At 47.3% G+C, this 14,751-nt stretch overlaps 1 protein-coding gene across 3 annotated transcripts in view; it reads right to left on the bottom strand.

Annotated features, from left to right (window-relative positions):
* Positions 1–14,751, bottom strand: part of RAI1 (retinoic acid induced 1) — a 256,999-nt gene continuing 242,248 nt past the window's right edge. For all 3 annotated transcript variants that reach the window (XM_073636304.1, XM_073636302.1, XM_073636303.1), the window contains 3 exons: positions 6,161–6,254; positions 3,590–3,639; positions 1–1,299 (listed from right to left, as the gene is read on the bottom strand). In XM_073636304.1, the coding sequence (XP_073492405.1) occupies positions 1,285–1,299; positions 3,590–3,639; positions 6,161–6,254 (159 nt within the window). In that variant the 3' untranslated portion in view covers positions 1–1,284. The remainder of the gene's footprint in view (positions 1,300–3,589; positions 3,640–6,160; positions 6,255–14,751) is intronic.

A 14,751-nucleotide genomic window follows, 5' to 3' on the forward strand; every position in this document is an offset into this window, starting at 1 on the left:
AACGGTTCATTGTAGATTTTATTGACATTCCCAATAGCCTCTTTTAAAGAAAATAAACATCTTTTAGAAAGCTCAGTACACACATTCTTCAGTGTGAAGCAATTTTTACTAAAAAGAACACTAGCTTTAACTCCTCAGTTGCCGGAGGAGCTGGCAAAAAAACAAACCAAAAAAAAAAAACCAAACCAAAATAAAAAAACCACATTGGGCTTTTGCAGGCCTCCCGGCAGCTATGGGGTTAAACATGTACAGTCTTCATATATTATATATGCATATGTATACACATATATACACACACACACACCATAAAATGAGGCATTGTCCGTACTTTTGTCAAACACTTTCTGTATGTACAGTAGGGCAGGGGGGGCCCTGCGGCAAGTTAGGTCAGCCGATGGTTCCTCAACCTGACTTCCCCCCACTTGGTGGCGCCCTCCAGCGATCCACTTCCGCTGCAGTACCGGGATTAACCTGGCAGAGGGCGACGGGATGAAATGGGCCTCTGCAATAGAGTCAGAATGGCTGAACCGAGAAAAAGTTGAGACACGAAGATAACAACTACAGAACGGTGAGATTGGTCAAATGTTGACGTTTTAGTACACTTAATGGACAGCAGCTGGGGAAGGGAAGAGGGGGGGGAAGGGGGCTAAAACATTCCAAAAAGACAGAAAAAAAACCCTTTTCGTTTGGCAGTAATCTGTCTCTCTTTTGTATGAATCCCCTTGTGATGCAGAGTTCGCTGCTGTAGCCATGTGGCGGCCATCTTGTCCAGGAAGTGAAGGGCGCTCCCTAGGTCAGTTCCGGGGGCCTGGCTTTTGTCTCAGGAAGCTGCACTGGGAATACCGGTCATGATCTTTGGAAGGTGGCAGAAGTTTGGGAACAGATGTTATGTGGAAGATACCTTCGATTCCGTCCAAAAGTCAGCTTTCAGCCGCACGCAATAGTCCCGAAAAGGAATAACGTCACTACCGTATGAAGTTACCCCCGTGATGAGGTCACTGGCGCTGATAAAAACCAAAATTTTCCCTTTTGCTTAGACACCTTTCCTGCTTTACCCGAGCCGAGACAGCTGATGGGGGTCACATTATACCTGTCAAGCCATACTTGTCCTTGCCCCTCCAATGCTGTTCCTGCCCTGTCCACACATGGGCGCTGCAGAGCCTGACTCCTCTCTGCAAATACAATGACAGTGACCGGCTCCTTCCCTCCTGCTGGACGCGGTGACTGTGTGGAGTGAATAAAAGGTCGTGGGTGTAATGAAAGTGATGTCAGCTTCTAGGATGGTTACACCAGGTGTCTCTGCAAAAGGTCATTCAACAAGAAGTGTCAGTGAAAGTTCTACACACATCTTACAACTCACAAAGTCGTTGTCAGCATTCCCTCCTCTCCCCTGCAGCAGCTGCTCACCAACACAGGGGAGCCTGAGCTGCGTGGTCACATAACCACATTGGAGCAGATTAAAAATAGATAAGTAAACACATCCTTTTTACCTGTAGATTAGGGAGGATAGGGGAGGAGGAGGGGGGAGGAACATTTTTAAGAATTGCTAGACTTATCCTTTCCTTCCACTTTAAAAATAGAGTGACATGTTTTGACTTCAAGCACAGTTGCTGTAGCATTGCTGCATCCAAATCATGGTAACTCTGTGGAGTGAAACTGCCACTATGTGGTCACAAAGTAGTACTACATCAACAAAGCATATTAGGTGCGATGAGCTGCAGTTGTGCATAGAGATGAATAAGGTATCATCATCTAGTGATTAAAAAAAAAAGTAAGCACTGTGATCATCGCACTACCCCTACATATCCAAGCTATACAGACTATTTTTTATATATATATATATATACACATAATCTCACAAAAGTGAGTACACCCCTCACATTTTTGTAAATATTTTCTTCTATCTTTTCATGTGACAACACTGAAGAAATGACACTTTTCTACAATGTAAAGTAGTGAGTGTACAGCTTGTATAACAGTGTAAATTTGCTGTCCCCTCAAAATAACTCAACACACAGCCATTAATGTCTAAACCGCTGGCAACAAAAGTGAGTACACCCCTAAGTGAAAATGTCCAAATTGGGCCCAATTAGCCATTTTCCTACCCGATGTCATGTGACTCGTTAGTGTTACAAGGTCTCAGGTGTGAATAGGGAGCAGGTGTGTTAAATTTGGCGTTATCGCTCTCACTCTTTCATACTGGTCACTGGAAGTTCAACATGGCACCTCATGGCAAAGAACTCTCTGAGGATCTGAAAAAAAAGAATTGTTGCTCTACATAAAGATGGCCTAGGCTATATAAGAAGATTGCCAAGACCCTGAAACTGAGCTGCAGCACGGTGGCCAAGACCATACAGTGGTTTAACAGGACAGTTTCCACTCAGAACAGGCCTCGTCATGGTCAACCAAAGAAGTTGAGTGCACGTGCTCAGCGTCATATCCAGAGGTTGTCTTTGGGAAATAGACGTATGAGTGCTGCCAGCATTGCTGCAGAGGTTGAAGGGGTGGGGGGTCAGCCTATCAGTGCTCAGACCATACACTGCACACTGCATCAAATTGGTCTGCATGGCTGTCATCCCAGAAGGAAGCCTCTTCTAAAGATGATGCACAAGAAAGCCTGCAAACAGTTTTCTGAAGACAAGCAGACTAAGGACATGGATTACTGGAACCATGTCCTGTGGTCTGATGAGACCAAGATAAACTTATTTGGTTCAGATGGTGTCATGCGTGTGTGGCGGCAACCAGGTGAGGAGTACAAATAATGACAAGTGTGTCTTGCCTACAGTCATGCATGGTGGTGGGAGTGTCATGGTCTGGGGCTGCATGAGTGCTGCCAGCACTGGGGAGCTACAGTTCATTGAGGGAACCATGAATGCCAACGTGTACTGTGACATACTGAAGCAGAGCATGATCCTCTCCCTTCGGAGACTGGGACGCAGGGCAGTATTCCAACATGATAATGACCTCAAACACACCTTCAAGATGACCACTGCCTTGCTAAAGAAGCTGAGGGTAAAGGTGATGGACTGGCCAAGCATGTCTCCAGATCTAAACCCCATTGAGCATCTGTAGGGCATCCTCAAACGGAAGGTGGAGGAGAGAAAGGTCTCTAACATCAAACAGCTTTGTGATGTCGTCATGGAGGAGTGGAAGAGGACTCCAGTGGAAACCTGTGAAGCTCTGGTGAACTCCATGCATAAGAGGGTTAAGGCAGTGCTGGAAAATAATGGTGGACACACAAAATATTGACTCTTTGGGCCCAATTTGTACATTTTCACTTAGGGGTGTACTCACTTTTGTTGCCAGCGGTTTAGACATTAATGGCTGTGTGTTGAGTTATTTTGAGGGGACATCAAATTTACACTGTTATACAAGCTGTACACTCACTACTTTACATTGTAGCAAAGTGTCATTTCTTCAGTGTTGTCACATGAAAAGATATAATAAAATATTTAAAAAAATGTGAGGGGTGTATTCATGTTTTGTGAGATACTGTACACACACACAGCTCATTTAACAGCATCTGAAAGCAACATCCCAGAAACAGTTATGTTATAAAATGCTTACGAATGCCATTGGTCTGCATTACCTTGTGTTTAGGACATCTTAATGAAAAGTTCTCTTCACTTAATAGGCAGCCTGAAATAAAAAACATTTTTACATATTACAAAAGGACTGCATAGCCCCATCTTTTTAACATCTTGACTTGTAACCATTACACGTTTTTCCCCCTCTACCCTTCCCATCCCACCTGTCCACCACCCACCCTACCCCATCCCAGTCCACCATCCTACATGCTCCACCACCCACACTACCCCATCCCTGTCCACCATCCTACATGCTCCACCACCCACCCTACCCCATCCCAGTCCACCATCCTACATGCTCCACCACCCACTCTATCCCATCCCAGTCCATTACCCTACCTGCTCCACCACCCACCCTACCTGCTCCACCAACTTACCCAATCCACTCCACCACCCACACTACCCTATCCCAGTTCACCACTCTACATGCTCCACTACCCAACCTACCTGCTCCACACCCCTACCTGGTCCTGTTCCACCACCCCACTCATTTCACCACTCATATGATTCATCACCCTACCTGCTCCACCACCCACACTACCCATTCCCAGTCCACTACCCTACCCGCTCCATAGACCACACTACCCCATTCTGGCCCATCACCCACCATACTCCTTTCCAGCCCACTACCTTACCAGCTCCACCCCCCACCCTACCTCCTCCACCACCCACCCTACCCAGTCCGCTCCACCACCCATCCTGCCCCATCTCAGTCCACCACCCTACCTCCTCCACCACCCATCCTACTTTTTCCACAACCCTACTTGGTCCAGCACAACCACTGACCCTACCCCATCCTAGTCCACCTCCCTACATGCGCCACCACCCACCCTACATGCTTCACCACCCTACTCAGTCCACTCCACCACCCACCCTACCCCATCCCAGGCCACCACCCTACGTGCTTCAAAAACACCCACCCTACCCCATCCTGATCCACCACCCTACCAACTCCACCACCCACACTACCCTATCCCAGTCCACCACCCAACCTACCTGCTCCACAACCCTACCTGCTCCACCACCCACACTACCTATTCCCAGTCCACTACCCTACCCGCTCTATGACCCACCGTACCTGGTCCCGCTCTATTGACCACCCTGCCATATTCTGGCCCATCACCCACCATACTCTATCTTGGGCCACCACCTTACCCGCACCACCACCCACCCTACTCCATCCCAGTCCACCCCCCTACCTCCTACAGCACCCATCCTACATGTTCTACCACCTCACCCGGTCTGCTCCACCACCCACTCTACCCCATCCTGGTCCATCATCCACCCTCCCCATCCCAGTCCACCACCACCCACCCTGCTCTTTTCCAGTTCACCACCTTACCTGGTCCTTTCTACCACCTATCCTCCTCATTCTAGTCCACTACCCTAACCACTCCACAACCTACCCTAATCCCTGCATCACCCAAATACCCTGTCCTGGTCCACTACCCTACCCTCTCCACCAACCACTCTATCCAATCCTAGTCCACCACTCTATCTGTTACATTACGAACATTATCCCATTCTGTTCCACCACCCTACCCACTACACAACCCACTCTACCTGGTCCTGCTCCACAACCCACATTACCCATCTAACATTATCTAATACCCTTCAATCCTATACATTTTTTCTTCTGGGCCCTAACAGCCCTCTTTTCTCTCTCACGTACGAAGTGTGTTTATTAATATTAATGTGCACTGTTTTTGCACTGAAATTGCCCTATTGGCCACCCTACTGTTCCTAGATACATGTTCAGTTGTGCTAATGTATGTATGCACTGCTTTTTGTTCTCAGTTACCTAGAAATGCACCTACCTCTCATGACTGATCTTCTTTGATTGGAGGTGGTGGAAAGGCGAGACGTCACGCTCTCCACCTCATCCAATCACAGAATGCTTTACATTCATTCAGAAAATGCAAAGCAGTCTCTAAATTGCACCCATGCCAAGCAGCCAACATCTGGTGTTCAGTAAGCAGCAGGGCAGGCTCTCAGCACAAGTGAAGATCACTGGAGTAGTAGCGGTGTCTACTTCACCGATTACCAGCTTCCAGGGGGTCCGGCCAGGTATGGTATATACTGTTATATTGGCCCATACATGAAATTCTTTAACAAAAATCTATGCGTTTCAGGGGAAAGGGCCCCCCCCCCTTCTTCAGGGCTTAAATATACCGAACGGTGTTTATTAGAGAAGAGAAAAAACCGGATGGCTGTTGGACATGATGACATCCCAGTTTTCATTAATCGAATGAACACCATCTGGCTTAAAATACATTTCATATATTTTAAGCTCTGAAGAAGGACCTTTTTCCTCTGAAATGTGGTGGATATTCTTAATCAAAAAACATTTTATATTGATCATCCAGCTACGTGGCTGTTCATCGAGCTATAAGACCGTTCAAAAAACGGATTATCTGTAGCATGGTGCACTCACCACGACCAGAGGGGGTAGCCTCCAGGCTACCTTGGCCTCCTCAAAGGAGAACTACCTTTCTCTATAGATAATATTGATCAATCTAGTACTCCCTTACATCCACTACATCTGTGTGTGTGTGCTGGTCATTTTGCCTTACCTGCCTCCATGGCACACGTGTAGTGGTAGGACTGGACACAACCCTTGTGGCTGCAGCCCACGGTGGCCCCAGACTTTTGACACTTGGGGCAGAGCTGTAAGACAGAAAGGAGAGTCAGCGTTTGCAGCAGCAGCAGACAAGGTCTTTTGGGGATGAGGTTATACAGGGTCAGGAAAAAAAAACAAAAAAAACAAAAAACGGCAAACCGTATGCAGGATTATGATTCACAGCTATTGCATGCCACTACCCAGAATCCTTAGCAGCCGCAAGAATGTCTTTTGTGTGGACTTGTCTAAGAAATGTCAACAGGAACACAATGCCCTAATCTGTGGTGTGTACAGGCCAATATATACACGTTACACCATGTTCATCTCTGCTTCCCTACAGGAGTGTGGTAAGGCTGTGTATGTCAAACCAAAAAAAGATTGGGAAGGATTAGAGCTCCTGTCAGGTTTTTACTGCTATCTACGGCTCCCTTTACCACTTCAATCCCGGGCACTTTCACCCCACTTCCTACCCAGGCCAACTTTCAGCTTTTAGCGCTGTTGCACTTTGAATGACAATTGCGCGGTCATGCAATGCTGTACCTATGCGAAATTGTTATCATTATTTTGAGACAGATGGAGCTTTTTTTTGGTGGTATTTAATTACCACTGAGTTTTTTTTTTTTGCTAAACAAATGAAAAGAACTTTTTTCTTAGTTTTTGTTACAAAGTTTTGTAAATAAGTATTTTTTCTCTTTCACGGATGTGTGCTGATGAGGTGGCACTCATGAGGAGGCACGAATATGCAGCACTGATGGGGCACTATCCTGTTTCCCTGAAAATAAGACCTAGCGTGATTGTTGGTGATGGCTGCAATATAAGCCCTACCCCCCAAATAAGTCCTAGTTAAAGTCCTTGTAGGTCTTATTTTCAGGGTAGGGCTTATTTTCGGGGAAACAGGGTAGGGCTTATTTGTGAGGTAGGGCTTATATTGCAGCCATCACTGACAATCACGCTAGGTCTTATTTTTGGGGAAACAGGGTAATATGCAGTACTGATGGGCAGCACTGATATGCGGCACTGATGTGGCACTAATATGCAGCACCGATGGGCGGCACTGATGGGCACCGATGAGGAGGCACTAATATGCAGCACTGAAGGGCGGCACTGATGGGCACCGATGAGGAGGCACTAATATGCAGCACTGATGGGGACTGATATGCGACACTAATGAGTACTGATGGACATCACTAATGGACGCTGAAAGGCAGCACTGATGGGCAACTTTGAGGTGCACTGGCAGGCATCACTGATTGAGCTGCACTGATAATTACTGCACTGATTATCGGTGCAGATCCCCCTGTCAGGAGAGCCTCTCATTGGCTTTCCTCTACTCACGTGAGTAGAGGAAAGCCGATAACCCTGCACTTCCTATTTACTTTACACTGTGATTAGCAGTGATTGGACACAGCTGATCGCGTGGTAAAGAGCCTACGTTATAGGCTCTTTACCGTGATCAGAGATGTGGTGTGTCCGAGCGATACACACCGCACCCCCGGGGGGGGGGGCGCGCACAAGCGGCTTATTCTGAAGGACGTCATATGACCTTTAGTCAGAACAATGGAACCCCCTGCCCCAAGAGCCTAACCCTCACTTCCTGTCCCAGTGACAACATTTTACCAGACAGGAAGTGAAGGGAAATCTGCTCCAGGGACAGAAATAAAACTCTGACGGGGTTCCAGCCCTCTAATACTCTACATTTTTTTTTGTTTTCTGCTGTGTCGGAGGGCTCCTCTCACTGCCTGTCTGGTAAACCATCATTGCCAGCTGGACAGCAAGTGAGGGTAAATCTCTGTGACAGAGCCTCGGATAGAAGGAAATCCAAACAGGGATTCTAAGCCATTTCCACTCTATCCAAATCTAAAAACAACTCTTACAACTATATAAAGCTCTAAGGCCCCTTTCACACGATCAGCCCGCTCAGATCCGCCTGTCCAATTTTCAGGCGGACTACAGCGGGCCACCTATTGACTCCTATGGGCAGGCGAGTGTCAGCGGAGATGTGTCTGCCGACACCCGCCTGCCATCTGATCCGCTAAAAACGAATGTATGGCGAAACGTTCAGCCATTCGACTGGCGGATCGGATGAGATCTGATGAAAACGGACACGCTGTCCGTTTTCTCTGATCTCCCCATAGAAATAGCGGGGCTCTGACTGGTCTCTCCCCACTCAGTGAGCAGAGACGGACCTGTCATCCGCCGGCTCAGCGGAGATCACCGAAGAGATCTCCCGCTGAGCTGGCGGACTCCGCTGAGCGGATCTGCCCCGTGTGAAAGGGGCTTTAGAGTGGTTGTAAACACTTACATATACAAAGCGAAGTGACTGGCCTCAGGTGATACACAGAGATAAAACAAATCCTCCTACATAAGTTGCACCTGTTTATCTGCATCCTTCCCTTGTCTACACCCCTTCAAATAGCAGAATTGATACTGCTTATCTGAGCTGTCAGAAAACAGGGAGCGGAGAGCTTAAATTACACTCTGCACAGCTCAGTGTCGAGAACACTGAGAGCTGATTGGAGGGAAGAGACATCCTCCCCCCCTTTCACACAGCATACAGGAACAGAGCTGAGGCTGCCAATCACAGGCAGTGTGCTGGAGCTCCTCCCCTGTCACCATTTTAATGTCAGGAAAACGTGTCAGAAACGACTCATGCAGATAGCAGAGGAATGGAGCAGCAGACAGAAATGACACTTAGTGCTCTTCATTAGGTCAAGTACACACTATAGAGGGATATGCTTTTTTCATATTTCATGTCTAAGGTTTACAACAGCTTTAGGTCTGACCTCCGGCCTTCCCTTCAAACTTGCACAGTTGTACCGGCTCCTCTCCTGGACTGAAAATGCTTACTCTGATTTCACTGCACACTGCAAGCTTCTCACAACATGCATTGGAAGCTGCAGCAAGTCAGATAGAGCCTCATTTCCTGGCTGGAGGATGTCCAGCATCATCTAGGTCTTTCCACCCTAGCCTGACTGTCTCTGGCCTACCCCTTTTCATTTATTGGATTTTAGTTCTTACAATCATGGAGGCTCCGCATCACCTAAGGTGGTCTGGATGCGAAATACAGCTTGCCTAGGAACACCTCCTCCAGACCAGCGGTCTTCAAACTGCGGCCCTTTGCTTGCCTTTATCCGGTCCTCGGGGCATTTTTTCTTCCACTGACACCAATGATGGGATACTGTTCCTCCTACTGACAGCAATAGGGCATAGCTCCTCCCACTGACAGCAATGGGGCATAGCTCCTCCCACTGACAGCAATGGGGCATAGCTCCTCCCACTGATATAAACAATTAGTCACTATTCCTCCCACTAATACCAATGACGGCCACTATTCCTCCTTCTACTGACTACAGGGCACTATGTCATTGTCTTACTACCACTGACGCTGGGGCATTTCCTACTTCCACTGGCCACTCTCCCCCCCTAAAGTCTGAAGGACAATAAACCGGCCCTTTGTTTAGAAAGTTTGGAGACCCCCTGCTCCAGACTGACATCCATCCATCAAGGCATTTTGAGATTTCCATAACTACTCTCCAGGAGCCACCCCCCCCACTTGCATCAGGACTGGGGGCTCTTGAGAAGAGCACTAAAGCAGGGTGCCGTGATGTTTTCAGGAAGCCATGTACAGCACCCTGCCAACCCCTCCCATCAGCCATGATCTGTCTGAATTGCATAAAGTGTGAGGTTTCCCACAATCTATGGAGAGGAGAGTGGGCACACTGGCAGCATTTAATGGGCATACTGGCAGCATTTGCTGGGCACAGTGGCAGCGTTTGCTGGGCACAGTGGCTGCCCCCCCCCCCCAAAAAAAAAAACATTTTTTGAGCACCAGCTGCCACTGTGGGGTAGAGGGGTAGAGGGGCAGGGCAGGCAAAATGTAAGCAGATGAAATATCAGCTTTAACTGCACTATGCCCTTCTGGGTCAGAAATATACTCATTGCTATGGGGGGGGGGGGGGGGGGGGCGAGAAGATGAGGCCCTGAGCCTATTAAATAAAATGGCTGCTGGCATCCCCCTCGCCTTATCTTTAGCCATGCACAGTGCAGTTCACAGCAGCCTCAGGAGAAGCAGTGACCATAGTGAAATCTGTAGCATCACTCATGTAACTGTGGCATCAAAATAAGTTGTAGATGAGGAATCCAGTAAGAAAATAAAATGTAAAGGGCCATGATTTTTTTAATTTTTTTTTTTTTTATTGACAGTGATATTTTCAGTTCTAGGTGTCAACTCCTGGCTTCCAATATGTCTTGGATACTCCAACGGTAACAGGAAATGCAGAGGAGTCTCCCAAAAGGGACACGGGAAAAAAAAAATCTGACAGAGATTCTTCACCATCTAAAATATAAAAAAATGTTTTGGTTAGAGATAAACTTTTACTTTCAAAGTGTCTGAAGGAAGAACTGGTTGCGTTGCGCTTAGTAACATGCCCAATGCCCTCGCTGCATTATGGGAGAAGGGACAACCTATGACCAATTCAGTACTTGCTCCAGACACCGAGACAAATGAACCAACCCCATTGGGTTCCCTTGGGGGCTCGTATCTGGGACAAAATCTGCTTTCTACAGAATAGGAGAACGGAGCGCAAGAAAAAGTGTTTCTGCATTTTATTCTGCTTATCAAGGAAAACCCGGCTCAGCATCCAAACATCAGGCAAAGGAGGTGACACTGACCTAAGAGCCAGCTGTTGGGGTATTTGTATGAGTGGATATATTAGGGTATCTATATTGTGATATGGGGTGGTAAAGCTCAGTGGTATTGCCCTTTTAAGTGAGTTATGCCAGTCTGAACTTGTGGTTTCAGGGCATGGCGGCCCACTTTTATTGAGCACAACTAAAAGAAAGTCCACAAAACACAGTTTTCTTCAGCCAAAAACAGTTAACAGAAAATACTGAGCCACCTGGCTCTTTTCCAGCAGCACCACTGCTCCTGGCACTGGTCCCTCAGACCCAACTACCCCCCTTACTCACTCAGCCTTAGCTACAGCACGTCGCAGCAGGGGCCCACTCCTGGCATCGAGATAGGGGTTCTTCTGACATCTTGGGCTCTCTCACTCTTCTGAGACTTACAAAATCCATCCACTCCCCTAGAGTCGCTAGTTGCCTGAGCTCTTTCAGTCCTGCAGACTCGCTCAGCTGTCCCAATTCTCCCAGTCTTATGGGTAAGGTATCTCGCCAACATTGAGTCTTGTCTCCCAAATAAGGGCCTTGAGCTATAACCAGCTCCTGGCTTATAACGGATATGCACAACTGTGTACTCACACACCCTACAGGTCTCCAGAAAGACCTGAATACAGGGCCCAGCTCCTTGCTTATAACAGATATGCTCACCTGTGTACTCACATACCCTACAGGTCTCCAGGAAGACCTGGACACAGGGCCCTTAGCTATGACCAGCTCCTGGCTTATAACGGATATGCAAACTTGTGTACTCACACACCCTACAGGTCTCCAGAAAGACCTGAATACAGGGCCCAGCTCCTTGCTTATAACAGATGTGCTCACCTGTGTACTCACATATCCTACAGGTCTCCAGGAAGACCTGGACACAGGGCCCTAAGCTATAGCCAGCTCCTCGCTTATAACAGATATGCACTACCACACCCTACAGGTCTCCAGAAAGACCTGGACACGGGGTCCTTCGCTATGACCAGCTCCTGGCTTATAACAGATATGCACATCTGTGTACTCGCACACCCTACTGGTCTCCAGGAAGACCTGGACACAGGGCCCTAAGCTATGGCCAGCTCCGCGCTTATAACAGATATGCACTACCACACCCTACAGGTCTCCAGAAAGACCTGGACACAGGGCCCTTAGCTATGACCAGCTCCTGGTTTATAACAGATATGCACATCTGTGTACTCGCACACCCTACTGGTCTCCAGGAAGACCTGGACACAGGGCCCTAAGCTATGGCCAGCTCCTCGCTTATAACAGATATGCACTACCACACCATACAGGTCTCCAGAAAGACCTGGACACAGGGCCCTTCGCTATGACCAGCTCCTGGTTTATAACAGATATGCACATCTGTGTACTCGCACACCCTACTGGTCTCTACTGGTCTCCAGGAAGACCTGGACACAGGGCCCTTCGCTATGACCAGCTCCTGGTTTATAACAGTTATACACACCTGTGTACTCACATATCCTACAGGTCTCCAGGAAGACCTGGGCACAGGGACCTAAGTTATGGCCAGCTCCTCGCTTATAACAGATATGCACATCTATGCACTACCACACCCTACAGGTCTCCAGAAAGACCTGGACCCAGGGCCCTTCGCTATGACCAGCTCCTGGTTTATAACAGATATACACACCTGTATACTCACACACCCTACTGGTCTCCAGGAAGACCTGGATTGAAGGCTTCATCCCACTAAAGACATTTTTAAGCCTTTAGTGCCGGTTCACACAGGGGCGGCACGACTTGCAGGTCGCCTCAGCGAGGCGACCTGCAAACGACTTCTGAGGCGACTTGCAAAACGACTTCTGTATAGAAGTCTATGCAAGTTGCCCCAAGTCGCCCCCGAAGTAGTACAGGAACCTTTTTCTAAGTCGGAGCGACTTGCGTCGCTCCTATTAGAACGGTTCCGTAGCACAGAACGGGAGGCGACTTGTCAGGCGACTAGGTCGCCTGACAAGTCGCCCCTATGTGAACCGAGCCAAAAGGTGAGGGATAAAACATATCAGGAGAGACTTCAGGAACTTAATATGTACAGTCTAGGGGAAAGAAGGGAAAGGGGAGACATGACTGAAACCTGAGTTTGCAAAGACATTCAGTGCACCCAAAGTGAATTTATATTCTTTGTGGTTATTGAAGAATCTAGTTAAATACATGTGTGCCTGGAGTTCAGCTTTAAGCCAACTAGGAACAATTATTTACAGCTAGAAAAAAAAACTATGGCTTTCAGTAACCACTTTGTGCCAGTAGGTAGCAGAATATAATAGTACATCTACCCCTCTCTCCCTCCCTCCGCTGTGCAAGTCATTCACCAGAAAATGAATCACATGGCAGCATCTCTTCACATGTTCTACCCCAACTTTACCCCTATTATGCTTTTTATTTTATTTTTTAAAACATTTTCACATTTTCATTTAAGCCATATACTTATTGCTGTTTTATGTGCTGATAACATAACTGAAGAATGTTATATAAGGAGCACAGAGATGCAGAAGGCCCTTGTTATGTTAGCGGTTGCCTGGTGACCAGAAATAAAATGATTACTTATACAGTTTGGGTGTGCCGTTCACCTCTTTACACGCCAAATAACATAAAATATTGGTGTTTTTAGAAACTTTGCTGGGTGAATGTTAAAGTTTGGAGGGCTAAAAAAAAAAAAAAAAAAAAGATCTTTACTGTTTCCTACTTCCACTGGTTGTTGCAAGGGCCAGGCCACCCAAAACTCATATTTTAGGAAGGGTTTGGTCTGAAGATCCCCTTGACTTCTTAGGGAGACCAGTTTTGAGAGGTCTATGGTCGGTTTTTGCTGGTAGAAAAGGTGGCAACCCTAAGCATGGCTCTCTTGTTCAGCTTTGTAGTGGCTTTGGTAAGGGTACAAAGCCAGAAATCTAGCCGGGCTGTTTCTTTTTTTGAGAGTTTTTGAGTGCCAGTTGGTGATTCGGCCCAGTAGACTTAAAGCAGAATTCCAAAAAAAAAAAGAAAAAAAAAAGCAGCTCTGCAATATTTACCTTCAATCTGTGCCCTGCAGTACTTCTTCTCCGCCACTAGATGTTGCCAATCTTCCAGTCTGAATGACAACCCACTTCTTCTGAGCTCAGGTTGTCGTGGACACACCCCCTGGGATGGCGTGATCACACAGCCTTAGTTTAAAGTTCTACTGCACTGAACAGTACTCACAAGTCATTACAAACCTAAAGGAGAGGATTTACAAAGCTAGAGTACGGGGTTTTGACCATAACTAAAAACGGATCTGTTTTGGATTGACTGATCCTTTAATTAGGCAGCGAAAGGCATAACTTATACTACAATAACCCATGTGAGCCAATCAGATCTTGCACTCCACTGGTTTAGGGCTGTTAGAATAATTAAATGTTGCTTTTGATTGGCTGTTATGATTATGCCTGGGGGCTCATTCACACTTGCTCAAAATACTGACGCTTATCGAATGCACCTATAGCGTTAATGCACTTCAATATGTGCGGTTAATAAGCGTTTAATGAGCATTAAAAACACTCCCCCAAATGCCCTATGAGCATTCGCGGCGCAGTTGACAGTTTTTGGCTTGGTAAAACTGCACCACAAACGCCTATAATAGCTGGTTAAGGAGCAGAAGCCGGCTGCCGCACCCTTAACAACTGATGAGTCATTAGCTGTCAGCGGGGTTCCCCGTAGACAGCTGAATCGCCTACAATAGCTGGTTGTTAAGGAGCGGGCCGGGAAGCCAGCCCCTGTGGCCTTAACAACGGATGGGTTCCCTGCTGAGAGCTGAATGTAAAAAAAAAAAATTATGGGGAAAAATGGCGTGGGGTCCCCCCCAATCCATACACGGGCCCTTCGGGTCTGATATGGATTTTGGGGGGG

This window comes from Aquarana catesbeiana, linkage group LG06 (genome assembly GCF_042186555.1).
Source record: "Aquarana catesbeiana isolate 2022-GZ linkage group LG06, ASM4218655v1, whole genome shotgun sequence".
Taxonomy (NCBI): domain Eukaryota; kingdom Metazoa; phylum Chordata; class Amphibia; order Anura; family Ranidae; genus Aquarana; species Aquarana catesbeiana.